Source organism: Coturnix japonica, chromosome 2 (assembly GCF_054131305.1).
Source record: "Coturnix japonica strain WE chromosome 2, WE-NBRP24, whole genome shotgun sequence".
Classification (NCBI taxonomy): domain Eukaryota; kingdom Metazoa; phylum Chordata; class Aves; order Galliformes; family Phasianidae; genus Coturnix; species Coturnix japonica.
Genome location: NC_140664.1, coordinates 63,664,029 through 63,690,103, shown reverse-complemented (window position 1 = coordinate 63,690,103; position 26,075 = coordinate 63,664,029). Strand labels below are relative to the sequence as shown.

At 37.8% G+C, this 26,075-nt stretch overlaps 1 protein-coding gene across 14 annotated transcripts in view; it reads right to left on the bottom strand.

Moving 5' to 3' along the window:
* Positions 1 to 26,075, bottom strand: part of BBS9 (Bardet-Biedl syndrome 9) — a 257,151-nt gene that overhangs the window by 13,116 nt on the left and 217,960 nt on the right. For 9 of the 14 annotated variants that reach the window (XM_085539988.1, XM_085539990.1, XM_085539987.1 and 6 more), the window contains one exon: positions 16,204 to 17,199. The exons of the other annotated variants lie outside the window; for them this stretch is intronic. In XM_085539988.1, coding sequence (XP_085396114.1) covers positions 17,078 to 17,199 — 122 coding nt within the window. In that variant the 3' untranslated portion in view covers positions 16,204 to 17,077. Of the gene's footprint in view, positions 1 to 16,203; positions 17,200 to 26,075 lie in introns of those variants that run through there. 14 annotated transcript variants of the gene reach the window in all.

Here is a 26,075-nt window from a genome sequence, read left to right as displayed (position 1 = left end):
TTATATTCAAATTACTGTTCTCTGCAAGCACAATGCTGAAAAATAAAAAGGCTGACTTCATGTAAATGAGTAGGTCTACTGCGACACAACTAACTGCCTTAGATCACAGGCTTCTCAAACTGAACTCTAGTGATGCTCTGAAGACTAAGCAATTTTATTCTGGTGGTTATATAAAGTTATTTACATATTATCAATAAGGTGGAGTGGCTGAACCAAACTGCAAATGCAAAGAGAGATACTTTGAGGAGAACAATTGGTAAACCATTTCCAGAACAAACACTGCAATATAGAGAGAAAGAAATCCTTCGTTGAGCATTGTTTCAATTCGTCCACCGAATCGCAGTTCCTTCCAAATTCAGAAGTTTAGAATATCCTCAGTTGGAAGGGACCCACAAGGATCACTGAGTCCAATTCTAATTTAAATCACCAGCTCAGAGTGTTTAGAAGTGAAATGTCAAATTCCAACACAGTTAAAGTGTAATGCCACAGAGAATTACTTTGAATAGTAATATATATTTAAAATCAGATACTGCAAGCACTTGCTGCAGTTATGTGTAAGTAATTCCACTAAATTAAGGAGTCCTCAAGCATGTACACACACAGAAGCAGTGCCTAATTTTCACAGTAAGATTTTAAGGTGTTAGTTGATCTCCTATTTTATTTTGATATGAGCAGCATAATGTTACCAATTATTACCAATTAATACCCCCAGAAAAGATCTCTTTTGAAGTCTGAAAGACAGGTTTTCTAGACTCAGCAATTACAGCTATATAACAGAGAAAGAGCCACCTTTGGGGCTGTTTACCTTCAGTCTTCTTCTCATCCACCTGACACAACCTAAAGGCAGTTCAGTCATCCTTGAGGGTAACATGTCTGTCGGTGAAATCTTAATGTTCTTTTTTATACCCGAATTAACGTTATTCTTCTATACCTGATACAGATAAGGCTCACAAATCTATGGTTGAAGACAGCATCTAGGCCAGTGTTATTTGTTCTCATTTACTTAAGCAATATTGTATGTCTTCCCAAGAAGGCAGAGATTCACATTTTCACAAGCTACCTTTAAGTCACTGAAAGACTTCCTCAACAATATAAATCTATTCCTACATAGCAGCTCATAGGCCAGAGTTCTAAGACTCATGTTTGCTCGCTGGGAGAGCGGTCAATCACTTATGCACAATACTGAATCAGTTGCAATTCCAGTTCAGAAAGCTGATTCCAGTCATTGAAGCATATGATCAACTGAGATCAGCAGAATCAAAATTATCAGTACTGTGTTGAAACTATTGATATTAGCTGGGTGTATGCCTAAGCACATTGCCAACAAAGAATCCAAGCACAGCCTTAACTGCTTTCCTAAACAATGCTTTGTGTATCATTCTTTCCCTTTCCTCTGTCCCCTCCTCCTTAATTTTGCTGATACTATCTTAAACACCAGCATAAAAGAACTCCAGTGAAGGAAGCAAAACAGAATAATAACAAAAAAATCTTCATTTTTCTTCTGAATGAAATATAAATGTTAATGAACAGTACTGACCCTGAAAGAAAAATGATTTTTTAAGATCTTTTTTCCCATTTTCCTGTGTATATGATTTGCAAATAATGTTGGTATGGATTTATATTTATTTATTTATTTATTAATCCAAAAAGAACCCAGTGACATCATCTAAGGAAACACCTAATCACACATTACATTTAATTTGATACAAATTTGCTTAACTTATACTTCCTTAAGAAACAGATGCTTTTTTGTCTCCAAAGAGTTCTCAAAGGAGTCTTTGCTCCAACTCATGATCACTTCTGATCTCTCACTGTGGGAGAGCTTTACATCAAAGTTCACACAGAGCTACAAAAGCCCTACTGGACTCTCAAGGTGGTACTTTGGTGGGGGGGGGGGGGGAGGGAAGGAAGTTAAGATCACACAGTTGTTATTGAGATAGATTTATCAAAATGTAGGCAGAGGCAGTTTGTCTGCTGCTAGGATCTTGCAAAATGTATGCAATTGCTTCTCTCTCAGTGTGTTAGCAGTTGCTGCTCTTCTTTCTCTAATGAGGGATTTTGTTGGAAGAATGGTAATATACATTATGTGTAAGATGCTTTGAGAGGAGCAGTGAGTTAAATTACAGGCCCTTCTTGCCTTTTAACCCTTACTTGCAGTGCTGTGTAACAGTTTTCCAATCTGTCATCCATGAAGTCATGGTCTGCAGCCCATGAAACCACATTAAACAGGAAAATAAACATAAATCTTGCAGTTTTTTTCAGCTAGAGGTGCAAAGATAAGATCATCTGCAAGAAATGGGCCAGCAGAAATCCATGATTGTGAAAGTGTGAAAGCCACTCATTTAATTCTGCGTGAAGATGAAAAGAAGAGCAAGTTATGGTTTTAGAATTATTAAATGATGAACAAAAAAACATTAAAGCATATGAATAACAAAACCAATGTGTTACAAAGTTTCAAATACACTACTTAGGGGATCATCTTCTCTTTTCTCATGCCTTTAGGAACACAAGTAAGACACAGGCACTTTTGAAACAGGTCCAAGCATTAGCAACACTTAATGCATTGCAGCAGGACTACCAAGAAGCTTGGAAAACGAAGTTCCTTTTAGCATGGCAGAATAGTTTACCAGCTCACACATAACCCGGCCAGATCTTCTTCATCCACATAGAATTCAAATTCTGCTGTAAAAAAAATCAATGTGCCTGAAGAATTCCATATGTGTAACAAGTGCTCATGCAGTAGTTTGGAAAATGATGTCTACTCACTTTTAACAAATTACAGATTTAAGAAAGAATGAGTTATTCTCCCGTCTATCACACATCACAAATGAGATGATACATTAAATGACAGAAAGCTTGTTAAATAAAACTGGACCACACTAAGATCCCTCTCTTCTGAGGTGCTGCAACACCACCTTCCATGGAAGCCAACAATGTTTTGAATGACTTCCTAGAAATACTTCTAATCCTCCTTTACCTTCCAGATGTCAGAGCCAAAATGTTCTCCACCTATATTCACTCTCTTAAAAATGATCTAAAAATCTCTTTATCCCATATGTAATGCCACCTTCACGTGACAGAACCCAAACCCAGTGCATTTCAAGTCTCATTTACTTATCCCTGCACTTTCATAAGAGACAGAGACAAGAGAAGGAGAATAATAAAGTCTAACTACAGCTTTAAATAAATCACTTGTTTGTGAGAGGTCCTTCTGTGCCCTTTTGACACACTGAGCTCTAATACTGCAATCCATCTAGAGATTTTATACATTTGACTAAATAATTTTAATTAATTTAATAAGCTAAAGGAAATAATATAAGGCTTTTGTATATCTTTCTCAAAGGCATCTGCACATCTGTCCACAACTTTCTTCTTTCTCAATGTGTGTTCAAATGATGACAAGTACTGGCAATAGCCTCAGGGCGGGAGCAAAAAGTGACCTGCAAGACTCAGCAGGATCATGAGTCAACTGAAGTCATAAGTCAGCAGCAGCCTGTAGCTGATTGCCTCTGCCTTACCAGTAGGTGTTACTTCAGCCATTAATGCAAATTGCTGTACTGCAATACTGCAGGCTCGTACATGCCTGCCAAGGTACATAAAAAAATATCCCAACCCAACTAAAATCTGCCAGATTCTGGAAATATCATGTAACACCCTGCTTTGTATCTGTAACAGCATCCAAAGTAACATTTGGGAGCTCTGACCACGGCCACACCCGTCCCTGTGTCTGCAACAGAGCCTGAAGGCTTTTCATTGATGGTCATTCCACTTAATCGTTCAAAGCAATGCTTGGCTATTTGATTGCTGTGATTTAACACAGTAATAGCAATAACCCAGACTATACTTAAACCTTTCACAATACTTCCAACACTGTTTATTAGCATTGGCTTCTGCCTTAGGAGCAATTTTCAACACCCTTAATACTTAAGTTCCTCCTCTGGCACTTCTGAACCAGCCAAGACCATATGAAAAAGAAGGCCTTATTTTTTGTTTGACTGAGTATTTGATAACTGAACTTAACTCACCCTTTATTTCTTTAACCCCAGATCAGGCTAAAACCACTGAAAAATGCCCTGTCAGTGTACTGTAACTTCAGTTCCAAAACAGAGCTGCACATTGTACACAGACTTTGTAAACTGAAATTTAACAACTCCTCTACAAACCTCGTGTTAGTTTCTAAGCTGACAAAATCAGGTTACAATGCTCACCATTTCTGAGTTGAGTATCAGCCATATCAGACTGAGGATTTATGGTTATGCACTCACTAAATCTTATCTTTGAGCTAGTACTTTCCAATTCCTGAACAAGCCCCATTCTGTATAACTTTAGAATGGAAAGCTCATCCTCAACAGTCTATCTGATCACGTATTTTCAATGAAAATAATACTTTCCATGGACTGGAATGACCTCTTCCTTAACATATGAATTTGATCCCTCATCATATCACTAGAACTCACAAGAACTGAATTCATAACTTATTTAAGACTTCCCACACTCAAAAGTCAACATTTACCAAGCAGTCATTAAAATTAGACAGAGAAAAAAGAAACACTTCTCCTTAAAAGTAGGTTTTGGTCAATAGCAAAAACACAAGAGTAACATGCAACATAACAAGGGATTTTAGAGTCATAAACTCACAGAATATTCTCAGCTGGAAGGGACCTATGAGGATCAACCTAAGTGTTTCACCATGTACGTAGAAGGGTGTCCAAACTCTTCTTGCACATTAACACACCTGGGGTCCTGACCACTCTGTCTACTGAGGACAAAATATCTCACTTCTTTTGTCAACACAATTAACACAGGTGAAAGGCAGAAGTATGCAGCATTTCAACTACACATAATGTGAAAGAACAGAATTTCTCTAGGAAAGTTTTGTACTGAAAAGCCAATGCTTATAAAAGCAGCAAAATTGGAAGCAAGTGGGAAGCAGTACAAGGGCTTCTCATCTCTCTGAGCATATACTTTAGTTCACTAACAAATAATAAGGCCTCTATGCTCATTCAGTTTTGTACTTCTCTTAAATCAACGCCACTCAATTGCACCAAAAGCTGTGCTGTACAATTTGGGTAAAACTGAGAACACTAAGCTCATTTTCTTAATGAAATGTGCTCTACTTGTATCATTTCCAATTGACAAGTAGACATTACAAGAAAAGAGAATTAAAACTTTCTGAAATTAGCAGTTTCTAATTTCTTATATGCTTGGTGAAATCTTAGAGGATGCTATACTTGAAATTAAAACTCAAAAATAACTTTACCACCATGATGTAAATATGCCCACGATAGCACATAATTAGATAATCATGTACATACGTACATGTATTCACTCTGCCAAATTCTGCACTGTCACTATTATTTATATTTGATCTGGCAGCTGGAAGACATTCAGACCATTTTCTTTAACACTGTAAACAGTAGATAGTATCATCCTTTATATTCATTAAAGATTAACAAGTCGGTAACAAAACTTCTACCACATTCATTTTTTGCTAACTTTAAAGTAAGAAGAAGATAAAAGGGCAACTTGCATCTCATCATGTTGAATTGTAGCAGAGAGAAAGAAAAACAAAGATAAAGCAAGAGTTTACAACATAAATCTACTAATAGCTGAACTTGTTCAGATAAAATAAAAACTATAAATCAACTTGAAATGGTTTGAAGCATTAAATGATGAGTTACGTTTCTGGCACCTTCCATTCCTTCACTCTCACAGTATCTATTTTCACAATCATTTTTAAAATTTGGCTCCTGGCTGTTATTAAACAATAAAACGGAGAGTGAGAGTATGAACAGCTTTCTTTTGAAATTGCGATTGCCAAGAACTGTCACCTTTGTCTGCAGAAGCAACTTCTTCTCAGGTCCTTATGTAACTCTGACAGATACAGGGGCTGCAATGTAATGAAATTGGGTGCTTTTTTTTCATCACAACTGACTTAGAGAGTTGTATGACTGCTTTATGGAAAGGATTTGATTTTATCATAGGTTTTCATTCTCAGCTATATCAAAATACAAAAAATAATATTTAAAAAGTGAGCCTTTTTAGGAAGTTTCATATTGGCAATGTCACTGTAAAATGAATTGTGGTTGTGAGGAACAACAGAAAGAATGGTCAGGTTTCCTATGTGTTTCTTTCAGAGATTTGCATGTTCCCTCTCCCAGTCTGTCCAACTAAATCCACCTGTGTGCCCTTATCTCACCTCACAGTACCCTCAGCCGATCTTCAAGTCAACTGACTACCTCCTAAGCAAGATCCACAAATAAGGCTGGTTTTGAGGTAAGGCTGTGCTTACACAAGACCACATCAAACAGAACAGATAACTATTAAATTCATGTTTGAACTTTTCCCCTAAAAATCTGAACTTTTCCTTTACAGTCACTTGACAACTTCCATGAAATTTATATGAGATTATTTTTTGTGATATATCTCTTTTAAATGCATCAGTAATTGGCCATGGGGGTTCAACAAGGGCATGGAGAGAAGAACAAAATGCAAATATTATGATTACTCAAGGTTTCAAAGAAGGTTAAAAAGTGAAAGTATTTCTTAGATAAGAAATGAGTGGATGTTTTGAAATTATGATTTTGGGAGAATCCTGTTCAGAAAATCCAAATACCCCATTTGAATACATTCAATTTAGTGTCAAATAACAATATGTGCATATTCTGCTTGGCCTCCTGACAAACAGAGTAGTTTCCGATGAGTAATTTTTGCAAATAAACATCCTCAAAATCAAAAGCTCACAACCTGACACTGAGTTATATACTCAGCTTGGAGAAACATCCATAACCAAGCATTGTTATCTTAGAGGTTTGCATTAAATTCGAATAAAACAGCAACTATGCCTTGCACTGCTCATTTATTTTATTAAATGCCATGTGTTGAAAAGCCAATGTCATTTTAAAAAGGTGGACTAAATTCACTATCTCTGACAAAAATACCCTGGTTGTTAGCTTTCAGTAAAAAAAGATGGTTTTGAAAATTGTATCACTTAAAGAGATGACATTGAAAATGCCCTTTAGCTGGAGATGCCTGATTTAACTCCAAGCTTTCTATGACACAGTGCAAGTTCTGTCCCACATGGACTTGGCTAACAGGCTGGTGGGCGCCCAGGGCACACCTTTGCACACACAGTGCTGGCACAAGGGTCTCCACCACATGCCTCAGCTCACTGCTGCCATTCTGCAAGAGAGCTGTAAGCCTGCTAGGCCTCTCTGAGGACCTAGAGAAGGTTGTGAAACTGGCAGAAAGTGAATTCTGTGGGCCTCTGCCTACCTGCAATGCTGGCTTGAGTCCTTGAGACAGCATTCCATGAGGCTGTACTTGACTGTCATTTATTCTATTCTTTCCCTCGGAGCAAAGCTTGAGAGATTTTTCTCTACATCTTTGCTTGAGGAAATTCTCATCACCTGCAACCTGGAGTTGCTAATTCAAGATTTCAGTTGGAATGACAAGAATAATCTTGCCCAGTGGAAGACACTCTCACTGACAGGAGAGAATGAGAAGAGACACAAGAATGAAAAGAACAGGAATCCACAGGGTGAACACTTTACAGTAAAGATGTGTAAAGACAGGTGCTCATTTTCAAGATGAAATAATCGGGAGATAATTTTTTAAATATATAGTTCTCGATGAAGTACTGATTGGGAAACCTCATCTTCACAAGCACAAGGTAGGGGGAGATTCTGTCAGTCACCATACAGTCTTGGATTGCACCACCACAGCAAGGCTTTGATGGAGCAACAAGGAAGGAAAGCACAGTTTATGCATCTGAAACAGGCACACTAAACAGAGAGTACCTCTGTGGTGGGAAAACCCTCTGATGGGAATCTACACCATGCAGAAAACACTGTTGGAGCTAAACTGTGCACAATTACACTATTTTAAAGGAACACCGGGTATCATTAAGCAACCTTTATAGTGCTACACCTTAATGGGGCACACCAGTTAAGAAAATGTAGTATGGTAACATTAAAACATATGTCAACAATCTTCTGCTGCCCACAGGTTTGAGAGAACAGAAGGGTTTAGACTGTAATGATCTCAATACAACCATCTAGTCAGATGTCTGGAATAAAAAAGAATATAGAATTTCATCCAGTAATCTACTCAACAAGACCTTAGTTTCAAGTTGAGTTTTTTGATGTAAAAATGTTAAGAATGGAACACATCTGTAAGGAAGTTATACCTTTCTGCTCAAAAATTGCCCTTTATTTCTAGGTCAAATTTTTTTCCAGTTATGTACATGTGCAATACACTGGTTTTAAAATTATTATCTGGTTTTGTTCATCTCTACTTTAAATCAAACAAAACAAAAGAGGAAGTAAAAAATAGCTGTAATATGCACATTACAGATCACTTATCTCATGTCTGGCATCATACAAAGTAGGAGATAATGATCTTGAATTCAACGCACACTGTCTACTGAAATCGTCATTGCTTTGATAGTGAGTTCAATTTGTCAGTACTTAGAAGGATTAAATCTAGGTAAAGTACATATCTGAGCAAATGATAGCCAGCATGATAGTTTTCCCATTTGTCAGAGAGTGCTTATGGAACTAAGGAGACAAAAATGCACATTCAGCTTCAGCAGATTTTTCTCTGCAGGACAAATAATAGTTTGGTGGACTTATCTTTATTTTATTAATATGTTAGAAAGCCAGATGACTCTCTTTATGCAAAAAAATTTGCTTTAATAAGTCACTTTAATGCCAGATCATTTTCATTACAAAATAACAGTACATTCTTAAAAAACAAATTTGCTTCTCTGGATGGAATAGGAACTCAGTCAGGTGCTGTATGTCAGTCACTGGAAGAATGGAGTGGAGATGCTGAGTGCCCTGGCAAAATGAAACTACAAATTTGCACTCTGAGCATTGGAATTTCATACTGGAAAGGTCCCTACTGATTAAGATGGGTGTATTCTGCAGTAGAAAGCACTGGTAAACATTTCCCCAGAAACATTCAGCTTCAGTGTCATAACACAGTAACAAGGGTGGAATAAGCTACTCTCTCAAGAAATTCTCAGCTCAGAAAGGCAATCTGTGGGAAGATGAAGACAAACTGGACATTTCTGCAATGTCCTAGAAACACCCTTTCTGCCCACAGTGTGGGAATACAGGGAGTATGGAAATCTAGCTGCACAAAGTTGCTGTGGTGTAAGAGGGAAAGGGAAGAAGGCTGTTTCTGAAACATGAGGGCACCTCTGCCACCTCTCATGGAGGGCACCGACTGAAGACAGTGGATGGTGGTGAAATCTTCAGCCAGATTTGTGGGACTCTGACTGACCTGAGGCAGCAGAATTCATAGTGTAAACATAGCATTTCAGAAAAATATAACATTCATCAACAAAGTAAGAACAATACCAGGAACACAGTTATATCCACTTCTACGTCGTCTTCTAGCAAGGACTCTAGCCCTAAGGCCATTCCTGTCAGCTGCTATGCAGAAGATAACTTTGCTAAAGATGGTGGCTTCACAATTTAAAAAGTAAAGACACTGGGACCAGGTCCCTCAATCGGGTCATCCAGCTGAGAATCAACAGGCTACTGTTGCTTTGTTTCTAACCACTTCCTGACTGCAGCTTAGCTATTTAGCCTTTCACCACCTGGTTTGCATTTGATTTGCAAAAATAAAAATAAACAATCTCCCACAAGTAACAGCAAGAATACTGCACAGTATGCAGTTTGTGACCAAAAAGGCTAGAGGCTGAGGCAATATAATCTCTGGTACCTAAGCCACAGGTCAGGTTGGTTGCCAGTTAAGCCCATATTTCTGGTTTGAAGCATCTGTTGAACTCTTTCAAACAATAAGAAAGATTTGTTCTATCACTGAAATAGGAAACCAAATTTAAGGATGGCTGTGTAAATAAAGAGGAAATTCATTCAAAACTAGTGACCCAGAGGCCAGTTATTTCTGGAATATAAAGAAAATTAACCCGGGAATAGGTCTTAAAGTTTGAAGCCAGAATTCCACTGCTTTCCTTCTATATGAATATATACACGGGGGAAAAAAAAAAAAAAAAAAAAAAGCTGTGAAATACAACATTTAAAAAATAAACAGATTTTCTTATATACATAACATGGATGTAACTTACTTTCTATTTTCTTGTCCACTTAAAAAGATAATTGCTGAAATAAAAAGCAGTGGTTCCTATTTTTTTTCTTCCAAACAATACTGCATATTTTACTGCTCATAATTGTACATCCTATTGTAAAATTGTAAACATTTTGTAAATTAAAAATATTATTATTATATTATTATTCGCTTTTCATTAGCTCTCAGACTAGTTCTTCCTACACAATTAAGCTTTAAACTTTAAGTAGAACCAGTTTGAATCTATTTTCCACAACATCCTATGGTAAGGCATTCTACAATTTGTAAATCACCTAGAAGGGTACCCTCTTCATTATATTTTTAACCCTGATGCCTGATACCTTACTCAATAGCTCTAGCATTAGTATTTTGGAAACCACTGAAGAATCCTTTGTGATCTCTTCCATACAATTCAAGACTGTCTGCCTCTGTCATATCACATCATGCCTCATTCATCTCTCTGCTACTGTCTTCAGCTTAAACTTGATCATTTATTTTTTCTTTGTTACCCGCATGGACCACAACCATCATCTCCTTGCTTCATTTTCTAATAGACCTCATGTCTTCTTCAGAGTATCATCTCTGCAAACTATTCTCCTACCTCAGGGAGAAATTTTTTCTTCTTTGGAATTTTCTTCTTTTCACTCAGAGAGTGGTGACACACATGAACAGGTTGCCCAGAGACACTGTGGATGACCCATCCCTGGATGCACTCAAGGCCAGGCTGGATGTGGCTCTGGGCAGTCTGGTTTAGTGGTTGGTGATCCTGCACGCATCAGGGGGTTGAAAATAGATGACCTTTGAGGTTCTTTTCAACCCAGGCCATTCAATGATTCTATGATTTGGTTGAGTGGTCACTGCTGGAGAAAACTAGGGTTCATTTCCAGCAGGCCTTTGTCTCAGAAAGGCACATACTCAGAAAGACACATAGTCTTCCCTCCCCTAGAAGGCCTGGGAAGTGACAGCACGTATATAGACAATATTTCCATCTGCAAAAGGCCCCATTGTTCAAGCAAGTGGGACATTTGATACCTACATTGTGTGATTGCATCTTTCCAGACAGTGTGCCCCCACCATCGCTCCTTAGGTGACAAATTCCGGCCAGCAGAATGTCCTCATTTGTGACTGTCACAAGCATGAACAGGACTGACAGTGTTAATGGGATTCATAACTGAACCTAATCCCCAAACTGTGACAAAAACCATTTCAGTAATCCCTTATCTGTCAGGACTGTGTTTCACTTCCTCTACACACTACTACACCAAAAAGGACAGAGATGAGTGGAGTAGTTTAGTTGTGAAAACCCCAGCTGAGCTTGTAATGGGAACCACCTGCCCACTGGCTTTGACAGAAGAGAATTTCTCATTGTATTCCCTTTATACTACTTACTTTAAAAATTAAGAAGAATTCAATGTTGCGTTAAAAAGAAAGTGATTTGAAAGGTATGGTGGGATAATAAAACAAAACATACAGAAAGGGGATGCAAAATATGGTGGAAAAGACCAAAGCCAAAAGATAAAGCAATTTCTTCCCATCTTAAGACAATGTCGTCATTACAGATGCAAATGCCTTCCACTTTCAATAACAGATGTATTGCTGATCTATGAATGTGCCAGCTCAAATGTCTCAGATGTTTCCCAAAGCAATTACTGAGCACCACTGACATGAATCCCTTTCATTCTCTCCACCTAAGTTATATAAGAAGTCATGCTAAGTATGTACAAAGTTAATATTCCATAAACTTCTACTCTTCAAGGGAAATCCCTACAAGCAGCTTGGTTGTATTGTAGAGTAATAATTGAAAAAGGTTTTATTGTGGGTCTAAGATTTTCATTTAAGTTGATTCAAACACAACCAGCCTTAGCTGAGTTTTGAATGTAAAAGCTCACTGAGTTATCAGAAATGGAGTCAGTTTTTTCAGCAACATGACATAATTTGAGAGTCCCTTGTGCTCTGATCTTACAAACCCAACTTGGATCAGTGTGGTACCTGAATGATAAACTTCCAAGGATAAAAGGGAACCACCAGTCCACAGCTGATGACAGAGCAGATGGCACACTCCTCTCTTTAAATCAGTATCTGACTATCAAGACATTAAAGTACTAGAGACCGTGTTTAGTAGAGGGGATAACTCATTGAACTGAGCATCTCAGCACTGTGAGGTAAGTTACAGTTAGGCACAGATCACTTGGGAGGACCAAAAACCATGTTCCTAGTCTCTTTGCACTCATCAGAAAGGTGGCAGAATTTAGCCTACTATTAGAAATGAAAAGTGACAAACTTTCCATTCTAAACAAACGCTGACATGCTGACTAACAATATTCACTTTGGAGTCCCAGTGGGATACAGTACTTCACGCTTTCTCCTGAACTGTTGTGTAGTGTTGCTAAGTACTATTAAATACTTACCGCATTCCACCCCAGGGGTGGCTCCATTTCAGTGCTGGGCAAAGTGATCCTTACTTAAACATTACTTAGCTCACAGGAGCGCTGTGAAACTTAATTAAATTAATGCCTGTAAAGTGCTTTGAGGTTCTCAGATGAAAGGTGCTATAGAAATCCAAAGTACTATTAGTGTTTCTAAGGATAGGTGGAGCAATTTGGACAAACTAAAAACCTACATAAATCTTTCCTCAAAGCAAAAGTTTTTGCAATTTCAGTTAACTTATTTTTATTTTTGTTTTGATTTTAGTGTCTCTACAATTCCTACCTTCACCTTTAATCAAAATAACCAATTTAAACAAGACAGAACATACTAATGCCTCTAATGCCTCATTCTCTTTACCTTTGCTCAAAATGCTTTCTCAGTATTTCAGACCACGCTGCTCTCAAAGATCATAGCCATCTATCTGTATGCGATTCATGACACAGATGACTTTTATCAAATAGACAAAAAATAATAAACTCCTGAACCTCCAGTGAATCTATAGTTACAGAACTAGCACAGCAATCTACTGTTATTGGAGAGTTAGTTCTAGTCTCTAAATACATTGAACAAAAACAACGGAAAGCCTAACAGACGACTGTATAAGAAATGCATTTCTAAACAGCATAAACATGAGGCATTATTAAAATCATGTTACAACATGTAAAGCATATCAAGCAGAAGGTAATTAAATCCCATAAATCCCATGGAAATGCTCATTCTCATGAAATTCCCAGCTTAGCTTCTAAATCAAAACAATATGAGTAAATATCCTCAAACAGAAAAACTATAGTAATGGAACTTCAAATCTTTAGAGATTTGCCCCTCACTAATTTCCTTTACAGTTTGGAACTTAGGGGAGGAAATCTGCAACACCATCACCTGCAAGAGAGCACTGAGGGATGTGGGTACATAAAACTGTATGGCCACTTTGCTTCAGTAGTACTCTACTCAGTTCAGACCAAGAGGAATTTTTATTGATTCAGTGTACTTTGGGGGTTTGGCATTTAGTCATATAACACTACTGTGAGAAACCATTTTTAATCTCAAGTATGCATGACTGCTTATGACTACTTCAATGTTATGAGGTAACTATCCAGGAAAAGAGAAGGCTGTGGTTGAAAGGAAGGAAATCCCAATCTCTGACCTATATATGTTCACTGTAATTGCCATCTGCTTATAAAAATATGTGCTCGGTTTGACTGAATGCATGTGTGCTTTTGACAGAACACAATAACATCAACCAAAATAATACCTTGCATGAAGCCAGAGAGCATAATACATCAAATATTGCTCAAGTATGGAACTGTAATTCAGCTAGCAAATAAACACACCCTGGCCTAGTGATTGATAAAAATACAATACATTCCACTGAAACACAGCCATAAATTTGTTATCTTTTTTTATGTACATGTTCTACTACAGTCAACAAATGCATGGCATTACTTCCATAGTAAACTGATTCTACCAGGGTGTGGCAAATATTTTCCTTTCTTGTGTTGCCTACAACCGTGGTCTAAGAATTGTCTATACAGAGATTTCCACTCATTCAGATAATCTAAAAACCCATTAAGGACATTTTTCTAACTTAAACCTACTTGTGTTGACTACGTATTTTCTTTTGAATGTACACCCAAACACTATTTATTTCACTTTTCTGTTGTCTTCACTCTGGAAGCTATTTAATATTAACAACCATCTTTGCAAGAAGCAATTCCTCCTCAATTATTTTCATACATGGCATGTCTCACATCTTGTTCATAACTCTTTGTCTTCCACCCCAGTCAGGTTCCAAAAGCCTTTAAAAGCCCATTCTTTCAATTCCCTCAAAAATTACACACATATCGAGTGGAATCCCTCTTACCTCAGTAGGATCCCCTTCTTTCCTAAAGAACACAGACCTAGTTATTTTGTGTAACCGAAACCCTTGAATTACTGCATTATTATAACTGTCTTTTGCTCTGCTGTAACTTTTCTCTCTGTATTTTCCCTCTTTTAAAATAACATGCCTTCCTTATACAGACGTAAAATTATTTCCCACAGCTATTCCTGAAATTTCAAACAGTGTTTTCTTGCCGTTTAATGCAAACACTATTTATACAACGCCTTTCATCCAAAAAGCTTAAAGAACTTAACACGTTAAGTTTTACCATATCTCAGTGAACTCCCTCTTTATTTGAAAGTTTCTTCCCTCTGGGCAAGATTAGATCCACATTACAGAACCAGAATCTGAGGCAGTGGGGACCAGAAAGCTGGTGAGCATGGCTTTACTCCTGGTGGAAACTAAGTACAAGTTGCTACTCAGGAGTGCAAACCCTGCCTTCTACCCTGTGAACAGGGCTCACGCAGCCATGACACACGCCAGATCAGGGGAATGGATCCAGAGGAAAATAAATCTGTTTTGTTGGTTTGCTTTTCATCTGAAACTGTTTCTTAGTCCATGCCACTGCACAGACTTTAGTGGTGTCATCATGAGGCAAGGAATGCACACGGCCGAGATGAAAGTACAGCTCTCACTTCTTTCAGCATCATTTAGAACTTGAATGATTCAGATCATCGTAAAACTGCAGCAACTGCTTAGGGATAGGTAAAACAAGCACCCTAAGAATTTAGGCAAGAATATACAATTCTGCTGAACCCCTCCACTTCTGTCTTATCTCCTGTCTCTTATTCTAGTTTCTTGCTCCCATCCAATGCTAAACTTATGCTAAAAGCTCATCAGACTGCACAACTAAATCAATACAACCCCGCAGAAAAGCTAAACCTGCAGAAAATGTAGAAAGATTTTTTAATTTTTTTTTCTGGTGGTTTAGTGAACTGAGTGCTCAACAAAGCTCTAGCCCAAAGGCAAGGCAAAGGGTTCCATAACTGGGGAGATAGAGGAGGAAAGGAGAAAAATCTCTTTCCAGCAAGGAGTGACCCCTCTGTTAGATCGGTTGCCTCCACACCACTGTAAGAATCACAGCTACTCAGTTGTGACAGTTCCCCAGAAATACTTACTATTCACATAGTGCTCTACTTGCAAACACTTTAGACCTTATATCAGACAGACTTAAGGCCACTTGTCTTGCTCACTGTTCACCAGTACTTGCTGACTTCCTATTTTCTTTCTCAATTTCTTAGTTTTTAGTGTCATTCAATTCATGTATGAAGCTCTATTGAGTGTTTACTGACTTCCATGTCCCTCAGTTGCCTAAACTGAATCACACTGCTCTCCATGCACTACTCTTTAACTTTTCCCCTTTAACTTTCCTTAACTGTTCCCTTTCTCAGCTTGTTTAGCTCCGAGAAGAGAATTCTCTTGGGAGACCTCACTGTGGCCTTCCAGTACTTGCAGGGAGTGTATAAACAGGAGGGGGAACAGCTGTTTACAAGGGCAGACAGCGAAAAGAAAAAGGGAGAATGGTTTTAAACTGAGACAGGGGAGGTTTAGGTCAGATATTAGGTGGAAGTTTTTCATTCAGAAGGTGGTGACGCACTGGCACAGGTTGCCCGAGGAGGTTGCGGATACCCCATCCCTGGAGGCATTCAAGGCCAGGCTGGATGTGGCTCTGGGCAGCCTGGTCTGGTGGCTGGTGACCCTGCACATAGCAGGGGGGTTGAAACTAAATGATCACTGTGGTCCTTTTTAACCCAGGCCATTCTATGATTATATGATTTCTCCAAATCCTTCAATTTTTTTTTATTTTTTTTTTCCTCAAAGTACAGATGTTGTTTTCCTTCTAACTTTTTCTTCATTTTACTTTCCATTTATGATCATGTCGTCCCTAAACACATCTCTGAACTGCCAATCATCCCCCGTGAGTTATTAATGATAAGCAGTAAATAGATGTACAAGAAAAATGAACAAGTGTGCCACCACTGATGTGAACATATAGCTTATGCACCACACTATAGCTCCACTCCATTAATCTCTGACTCAGTTTACAGCAACACTTCTCTAGGTAGCAGTAAATAACCTGTTATTTGCATGACAAACTCAAACATACAAAATCATCTGTGAAAACTTCCAGCTTTGCTTTAGACATGAAAACCGCAGATTTGAACTTTTCACGAGTCCTATATAATTACAGAAAATCACACAATTGCGTACTGATCTGATAAGAGAATGAGTTGTGCAGTTCTTTAAAGTAAGAAAAGTAACCTTTTTATTTTTAATGTAGTGACATAATATATTTTACAATTTTAGGACACTGTCATTATTGGGGCACATCTAGTTTATGGCACTTTCTTACATAGTTAGGCAAGGAAAACTGCATGGAGAATGTGGCCCCTATCTTTGGGGCCTTTCATACCTTTTAACAGTTGGTTAAGAAGCCTCCAAAGGCCAGTTTTAATACATTACTACTAAGAGAACAAATTGGCCATCCTGTCAACAAAGAACACCAAGAAGATAACTAGCCTTCTTACAAGATGGGCAAAGATGAAATGTGACGAATATGCAGCTGATGAAGGAAATGCATAGTGAAAACTCTTCAGGATGGTACTCAGTCTGCTAGCAGAGGGCTCTGCATTGCCAGCTGCCAGAGCTCAAACAAAGCCTTTGATGAAATCACAACTACCCTTGTCTCAGTTTCGCCAAAAAAAAAGAGACTGTGGACAGTTTAATTATCTCACAACCATTACCATCAGCAGCAGTTTCATAATCTTGAAATGCTGCCATTCTCAAAAGCCATTTGCCTGAAAAAAAAAATAAAAAAAAAAATAAAAAAAAATCCTTAAAACACAAGAGACTGTCATACTGTCCAAACAATAGAGCAATTCTTATACAATCAGACGCCACAACTAATTATTCAAAAAAAAACAAACCATCCCCCTCTCCATTATTTTTAAACAAGGGAACAAAGGATGTAAATTTTATCCAGAAATATTAGATTTTTAAAAGAGTAAAAATATCCAAAAATCAAAACAGATGAACACTGCACTGTAGACTTTCCTTTCTTCCATGCCTGTATGTGCACAAAACTGATTCTGTGTTAAAGGAATGAGTACATACACTATTCACATCCCTAACAAATGTAATAAAAAATAATAAGTAATAAAAGCAGACTCTGTGGGAGCTTTATTTCTTGTCACTTTTGCTTATGTTTCAAAGGAACTGGCTCCTTCATTCACACTCTATCTTATTTAGGTTAATCAAACTGTATTTTATTTTCTTCTTTGGCACCTATAAAGACTGTACGGATATAGTGCCTATTAAGATAAGTGTTTCAGTGTTCTTTTTTCTTACCATTAGTCACAATTTCCTAATGCTGATATTTTGGCAGGAAGGCAGAGGAAGCAGTTACAAACTCAAGTGATTAGTATGTGTGTGAGTGACTTGACACACAGTTTTGGTCACTTACTAATACAAATACTGAGCTGGCCTAAGGGCATCTTTGTGTCATTTTCCATTAATAGAAAAATATGAACTCTTTGTAAAAAGTTGCTACTAAGCATTATTTCCTTGACTTCTACTGAGTTAACTTTTCAGACATCTGATGTTTGTTATTCATTTTGTACAGCGTTTGGACGTTCTAGAAACCTCAGTAATCAAAGCAATATGCTCATTGGAGAATGTTCTTTTTGTTAGTCTGTACTGGTCATATATCAATCATTTGACTACACAGAGACTGGAGTAAGTTCAGCTTATTTTTCCTTAATGAGACAGATTCATATGCAAAGGTTATATATGCAAATAGTGCCCAAAGGCATGGGAAAAAAACTATGCAGAGATAGAGGAAAAAATCCTAAGCTAGTTGACTTGAGTAGAGCCAGAATTACATTCCTAAAATTTTGGCTTAAGACATCCACTTTGAAAAGGTAAAAGGAGTCCAAAATGATGGAGTTTATGAAGAAGAGGGTCAGAGGCTGTAATAAAAGCACACTGCCAAAATAAGAAGACGAGAGAGTGGAAATGCCGCAGAAAAAAAAGTAGCATACAGAGAGATGAAGGTCTGAAAGATCTGTGTGAAAGCAACAAAGTAAGAGAATAAATGTAGGTGATTCAAGCAGGGGACAATCATTAATGAAGGCAAACAGAACCAGTGGCTGTCAATAAAGGAAGTGATAGAAGAGTGGTCACCTTGAGCTGCATTTCACTAGACATAGGTGAGTAGGATGAATACAGTCGTTAGTTGTAGAAGGGGTCCTGGACTAACAGGAAGTTCTAGAAAGAGGTCAAATATAAAGAGGTGGGAAATATCTTTAATTTGAATCTAAGGTAAGCATAAGGTCCAGGCTCATCTCTCTTGATACACTTACAAAGGTGGAGATAGCAGCAGAGGATTTTAGAAGTCTGCATGGGACATTCAGGGAACAGATGCAGTAAAGGTAAGAGGAACCAGACTCTGGGGCTGGTCTCTGCTTGAAATCAGGTGACAAGCAGACTACTGAAGAAGGAAGACTTGTACTGGACTTTTTGTTCTGGGCTCCCCAGTACAAAAAAGACAGGGATCTCTTGGAAAGAGTCCAGCGGAGGGCCACTAAGATGGTGAAGGGCCTGGAGCATCTCCCCTATAAGGAGAGACTTAGGGAACTGGGTCTGTTTAGCCTTGAAAAAAGAAGGCTGAGAGGGGACTTGATTCAGGTTTATAAATACCTGAGGTGTGGGAGCCATAGTGGTGAGTCTGGTCTCTTTTCAGTAGTGCGTGGGGATAGGACTAGGGGTAATGGGATGAAACTACAGCATAGGAAGTTCCACACGAATGTGCGGAAGAACTTCTTTACAGTGAGGGTGACGGAGCACTGGAACAGGCTGCCCAGGGAGGTGGTGGAGTCTCCTTCTCTGGAGATATTTAAGACCCGCCTGGACGCCTACCTCTGTGACGTGGTGTAGGGAGACTGCTTTGGCAGGGGGGTTGGACTCGATGATCTCTAGAGGTCCCTTCCAACCCCTACAATACTGTGATTCTGTGATTCTGTGTGATTCTGTACCCGGAGGCTATGTACATCATAACTAGCAGCTCCTGTGTCTAAAGGAGCTACAGAAGGATTCTGTTGCTGCAGGAGGGTCCTGAGGTTTGGGGTCACCTAGGATCCAGAGGAATGTTTCTCTGGTTGATCTGAAAACAGAAGAAGGTAGAAAGCTTTCTTTGCTTCACTGTACTGAGCAGGCTTCTGCTTCTTGTCTCTTAACTGGAGCAAAAATGTGTGAGACTGCTACTACAGCAGGGAAACGTGTAAATACGTTACCATGTCCAGGACATGCCTCCCTTGATTTTGGCTATTTTCAAGCTGTGTTGGAAGAGGAATACTTCTTCCTCTTCCTCGAGTCCCATCTTTCTTTCTCCCCAACCAACAAAGAGAAAACTAGAGTAAAATTGGGTCATTTGATCTGGATAAGGTAGACCGCATTGCATACCTTGTCTTTCTAGGACACATAACATGTGATGAGGAATACTTCCAAGATGGCTTCAGCTTACAGTCAAATCCAGTTCTGCACAGCCATTGATATAGAGAACGTTAAAAGTCACTTGAATGACAGCGGATTCCATTGCCACTGAAGTTTTCAACTCTGCCCCTAGCAAAATATCCAGACCTAAAACAAAAGAAATTCTGTATAGATGTAAGGCCAGGGAAAAAAAAATAAAATAAAATAAAAAAAAGCTTTTGCTTCCATGGAATAGGTCAAGAAAATAATAAATTACAAAACAAATTCTAGATGTAGCTAGAGTTGAAGTGAGGTGAACTAGTAAACCAGTGAGGTACAGCTGGCATCCTGCAAGGCATTACCATGAACTCTACTGTTTTCCTTCCTCAGAAGACACACAGAAAGGCTGTTTAAGCAGCACACAATGTCCAAGCTAACTGCCCTCTCCTAAACACTTGGCATCTTAGGGGCTGTATGTACACAGGGAGAGAAGACTGGTGTGGAGAAAGGAACAGAAACGTATGCGGCAAAGCACATAGATCTAGCAGCCATCACCTCTATGTCACCCGCAAGAGACGCTGCATTTGGTGGACTGATTGTTTGTACACCATGTACGAGGGCACCCAAACGTCTGTGTGTGTTTACAAGTGCACACAAAAGAGGCAAGGATATATAGCAAAACTTTTCTTAACCTGCCACTAAAAGTGTAAACGTTTAACATTATTTAAGAGCTATATAACCTACTAATAACATAACCTAATGCATTGGTGAAATATAATTTATATAGTCAGTCTTCAGAGAATTCACATACGCATTAGCTGAATTTGCAGACAGGAGGAAGAAAGAGATTATTTGCAAAGATACCACATCAAACGACAGAAAAATGCATAAGAAAATATGTATCATCTATTTGGGACTTACCATAAAACTGAAAGAAGGGGAAAACAACACCATACATTGTCAACAGAACAGAAACGTGTTTAACACTTCTTCGATCTTGTATAAATAGTAAGCTTATTCGATGAAGATTTATGATGCTAATTCCACTAGATTATTTATTTTAAATGAGGTATTTAAATCAATTCACAAATGGATTGTTCCATGCCAACTTGGATATTCCACAGGCACTGTGCAAGGATTTGAACATAGTAGCCTTTTTGGCAGGAGAGGAGAAAGAGTTGTGTTTTCCCTTCCCCACCAAAAAAGGCTTTTCTATTAGAAATATAAACTTGAATCCAGGGTGACAGCTCATCTCTCCCTAAATCTAGGCATGTTTTTTTAAAAAGCCTATGAAATTATAAAGAGTTAGGAATTATATACAAAATAAAAATATGACAGAAAGGGAAGCTTTCATCTCTCATGGAAGCAAAGACTGTTTTTGTTGATACATATGGAAAAAATTAGGCCCAATTATATGTTGTGCTTTGGCACTGGGGTTCCAACTTCACCACAGGCTTATTTTTTTCACAGATATACCATTACAGCCAATTCTACCCTTGAACATTTGAACTCAAACCTTGTAACACAGGCATTTTTGTTGCTAGATTACTTGTACCCTGGATGAAATGCTCAGTGTTACCGTTGTACTATATTTAGAGGTTAAAAAAGGGTTATCCATATGGACTCAAAAGAACATATATTCATAAAAATATAATAAGCCTCAAACTTCTTATGAACAAAGCACTTTTTATTGCAGTCTAGTTTCTCATTTTCTAAATTGGATTGTGAATTACAGTCGTCAGTATCATGAGCTAGATATCCATTCAAATAAAGTTTTTAATATAGCAAAACCATTCTACTGTATGTCATAAATATTTGAAGGAAGAGAGCTGATTCTACACATGAAAAGGTGACATGATAACTGAAAGGAACTAGTCCAGCTAGCTAATCCTTGCAGCCAGAAATTTTGGCTGATAAAACAGGAAAATTGCAAGAGTTTCAGAGCTCTTTTGATACAACAGACAGAGATGTTTATTTACTAGATCCTGAGGACTGCATAAGTATGACTGGTCACATATTAATCCAAATAACTCTCCATCTGGCATGGATTGGATACTCTCATTCCTCTGAGATTTTTCAGATAAATAAAATATCTTCAGTCGGTGTGAGGTTGGAAAGCATATTTTCAGATTCTGTAGATTTAGGATGGTGGGTCCATCCATCCTTTATGCCACTAATGAGACAACCCAGTCAAAACCTACAGCCAAAATTTGTAATCCTTGCATAAAAAAGTAATGCAAACACTAGTATTCGTCCTCTGCAGTCCCCTCCGCCTCCCCTCAAGAAGGTAGCAGCAGCCTTAAAGATAGAAGGAAAGCAGTGGAACTCTTGACAGCTGAGGACCGAGAGGATGGATGGGTTGTACTGAGAAGGAGAAAAATGATGGTCAGAGTCTCAGAAGAAAAAAATATCAAAGAAATAGGTATCAGTATAATTTGTAATTAGGAGAAACAATGAAGAGGAAGCCATGATGAACAGAATATCATAACAGTAGAGGTAATGAATGGCCAGAGTGAATAACAGTTTTACTGATGTAGATCACGCCAAAAGGAAGAGATTTTATAAGTACCTAATCAAAATGACAGAAGACAACAACCTTGAAGGACAAGAAGGGGAAAAAATGAAAAGTGTGAGATTTACAGATGGTGACTATAAATTCACTTCGGGAAGGACAATTAATAACACTTGAAAATAAGTTTCTTAAACATATAAGCAGAGGTCTACCTCTAAAAGCAGAGGATGTACCGAAAAGACCAAGAAAAAGCAGTTTTTTATTACAGTTCCGCAGCTCTTCTGGGAAAAGTACAGTAGTTTGCAGAATAAAATGGTTCAAAAAGCATTACTTCTGATGAAGCCACAAACATCTCTGGCTAAATCCTTATATACATTGGAAATGTATTATTTTATTATTTGAACAGAGAATATGAAAGCACAGCTACCTTAAAGATCTGCATTAAACAGAATCTTTTTGCACTGACTGAAATTTCTTTGAAATTCAGCTGTATCTGAACTAAAAAGTCATAGGCATAAATGAAGGTGGCCAAGGTTGTATGCAACTTGAAAGAATGAAATTCCAGAGCACACAAGCCATCAACCATCTATCAGTGGAATTTCCTAAATGCCTAATATACCTTGATACAGAATGTCACCTAACTGAAACACTATAACAATAATTGGTTCTTCCTGTAGTTAGACAAGAATGAATATTATATGCAGAAAATGGAGAGTGACACTAAAATGAAATGTAAAGGGGGAAGTATCTAATAGAAATGTAATGCATACAGTGAATGCTAATAACTTGAGCTATGGGGACAGTAGTGGCTTTCTCCCTTCACATAGTAAACTCTGCTTCAGAATGAGGAAACTATTCTTTTCAAATGGATTCATCTTTGATAAGAACTACATTAGTATAACAGGAAAAAAATAAGCAGATTCAGATGACTTTATGCTAAACTTTAAAAAGACAAGTTCAATAACCTGCAAATGATGTATACTCTAAATGAATCTTAAAATGTATCCTCATTTTTAAACTACAGCAAGGAAAACACAAAAGAATGTAGTTGTACATATAGTACATATTGGGTACAATAGATATACCCAACTATTCAGTCTTCAGTGATGACCATGCTAGAAATATTTTTTCCTGATGCCCATGCAGGTCATGTAACCAATTTTCTTTCTTGAAAACCAGTGTTCAATAATGGTAGCAACAGAAATCATCGGTAGTATAAGGCAGAATGTAAATTTAAATGGCTTATCTAAAACATACTTCATCCATTTTGAAAATACCAAAGATGCTTTTGTGAATACAGTGCCCCTTCCAGTCTTTCACAGGAAAATACAGCTACTATCTACAATCTTGACAGTATGGATAATCTCATGCTGATAAGATCGTTTTGTCTGGGCGGTGTAAAATTACATAGTTCTGAAGTCTGTTACTCACTCTTCATTATGCGCACAAAGACAGGGTAAGCTGCAAAATCTGAGCAGTGTAGTACTCGTTATTAGAGACAAACCTGTCAGGTTGATGCCACATCTCCCCTGGATTACCCAAATCAAATTTGTAAGTAAAAACACGGTTTGATAAACTGATCCAGATATGAGCTTTATAATAAGATTTTAGAAACAGTGTTTAAAAACCGGAACAATAAGCATGAGATGAACAGGGGAAATAGAATATAAAGGTACAGTCTTCCAACCTCATTCTTTTTCAGTTTTCCTTTTAAATGATTTATACTTCCATAGAAAGTTGGCTACCCTGAACTAGGAAGAAGTTGTTATCACAAATGAAAAAGACAAGACAAAATTGTTAAAAAATATTACTGTTCGCCATGGTGCACTACACTTTTTAAAACAGCAACTGCTACTTCTGTGTTTTCTCCCTAGCCATACCAGCTCTGTTTCAAAATATAAAGTAGAAACAAATTTGTGTATACTTGTGTTATTTTTTAGCAATTCAAAGTGGGATAGTAAGGCAAAATATTTTCAAAATATCAATAGCGCAGCTTTTAAGAGTGGACGTTCACTAAATTACTTGTATTTTCTTACAGCACTGTTTTTGGAAAATAAATAATGCAATTTTACATTTTGTTTCGAAGGTTAGTTTCTCACTTATTAAGAGATCAAACTTTCTCATTTAGTTTTACAATGCACAGTGAGAATAATGTTGAGATTGCAGAAGCCCAAGCTAACAAAGCTACCTACATGCTAGAGTGTACAGTGCACATTTAACAGAGTGGGTATGGGAATAATTAAAGTGTCCTCACATGTTAGCTTTGCTCTTTGAGTAAAAAGTTGTTGTGTTCCTTTTTGTTTGTTTATTTTTTCCCAATTCAAATAATAATTAATATAAATAAATAAATAAACAAGCAAGGATCAGAACCATCTTACTGTTCTGTCCACATGATGAAATTAAGCCTCAATTAAACACCACAGAACTGGCACAGAACTGGAGTGGTGACCCACTGATTGGATTAGCTGTATGCATCTGGCCTTATTCAGGAAAGTCAGAGTGATTCAGCAAAAGAAGTGGGAAGATAAATACATCAAATAATGTTATTTCCTATACCCAATGAAGGGAGTATTTTTAGGACCTTGGTGGCACACATTACGATTATCTTAATTCAAGAAAGAGACCCTCCACAAGGACATCCATCCAATTTCGGCATACATGTTTTAGATCTCAATGTTAAATAAATTAACTCTCCCTTTCTTAAGCATCCCTATATTCATAGGCACTCTGGAAACAATTCACTGCAATCCTTTCCCTCTCCTATGACTCCACAGAGAATTACACAGGCCACAGTTTTAAAGAAAACACAGTTTACGAGTCAAAAAGACTGTTTGGGGAAATACAAAGTGGATGACAGATTTGTAATACAATATGGGAGTTGCATATGTATTTGTAGAGGCAGACAGGTTAAATTATTGCCTGATGGATTTCCCATGGCAGTGAAACATAGACAACCACTCTGACCTTTTAAAAAGTTGCTCTTTGGTACTCTAGTGTTGAAAAACAATCATTAAAAATTATTTTCTGTAGTAAACAGATGGCTCACCTTTGTAAAGGAGCTCTCAGGTGTTCAAGGGCATGGATAATGAATCCTGTATTTCCTTACATCCCACCTCATGTGCTAGCCACAAGGTGAGGAACAAGGAGAAATAGCTGGAATGACCCTAATTCTGAATAGACTCTTGCTGCTAGGCAGCCATTTGGGCACTAAACAAGTATACATAATTTATGACATCTATTAGAAGAATGATTTTGAACACTATCGAGTAGAACTCACGTACTTTAGGTCATCTAAATTCTGTTAAGCCTATGAAAGGCAATCCAAGAAAGTATCAGATCTTTATTGGACACATCTTCTGGGAGTTTTGCCTGAGTAGCATTACTGTTTTCTGGCCTGAGCAGGAAGCCAGAATTTCATATTCAAGATATTTCTGTAGTAAAGTGAAAACGATGAAAAAAACCCACATATTTCTTCAAAACAATGTTTCATTAATAAGGTTACTTGCCTTTCCATTATGCTTGGGCCCAATCTGAGCTCACAATTTAGTTTCTTCTGAGGCCACATTCTCACAGTTCTGTGTCTCACCAATGTCCAAGGCTCAGGATTTTTTGTTTTTCTGCTTCTTTCATATACAGAGAGAAGAAAGGCACACCACGAGGTTTGGTGAGCATCTCTGTGAAGGCAGCTCAGTG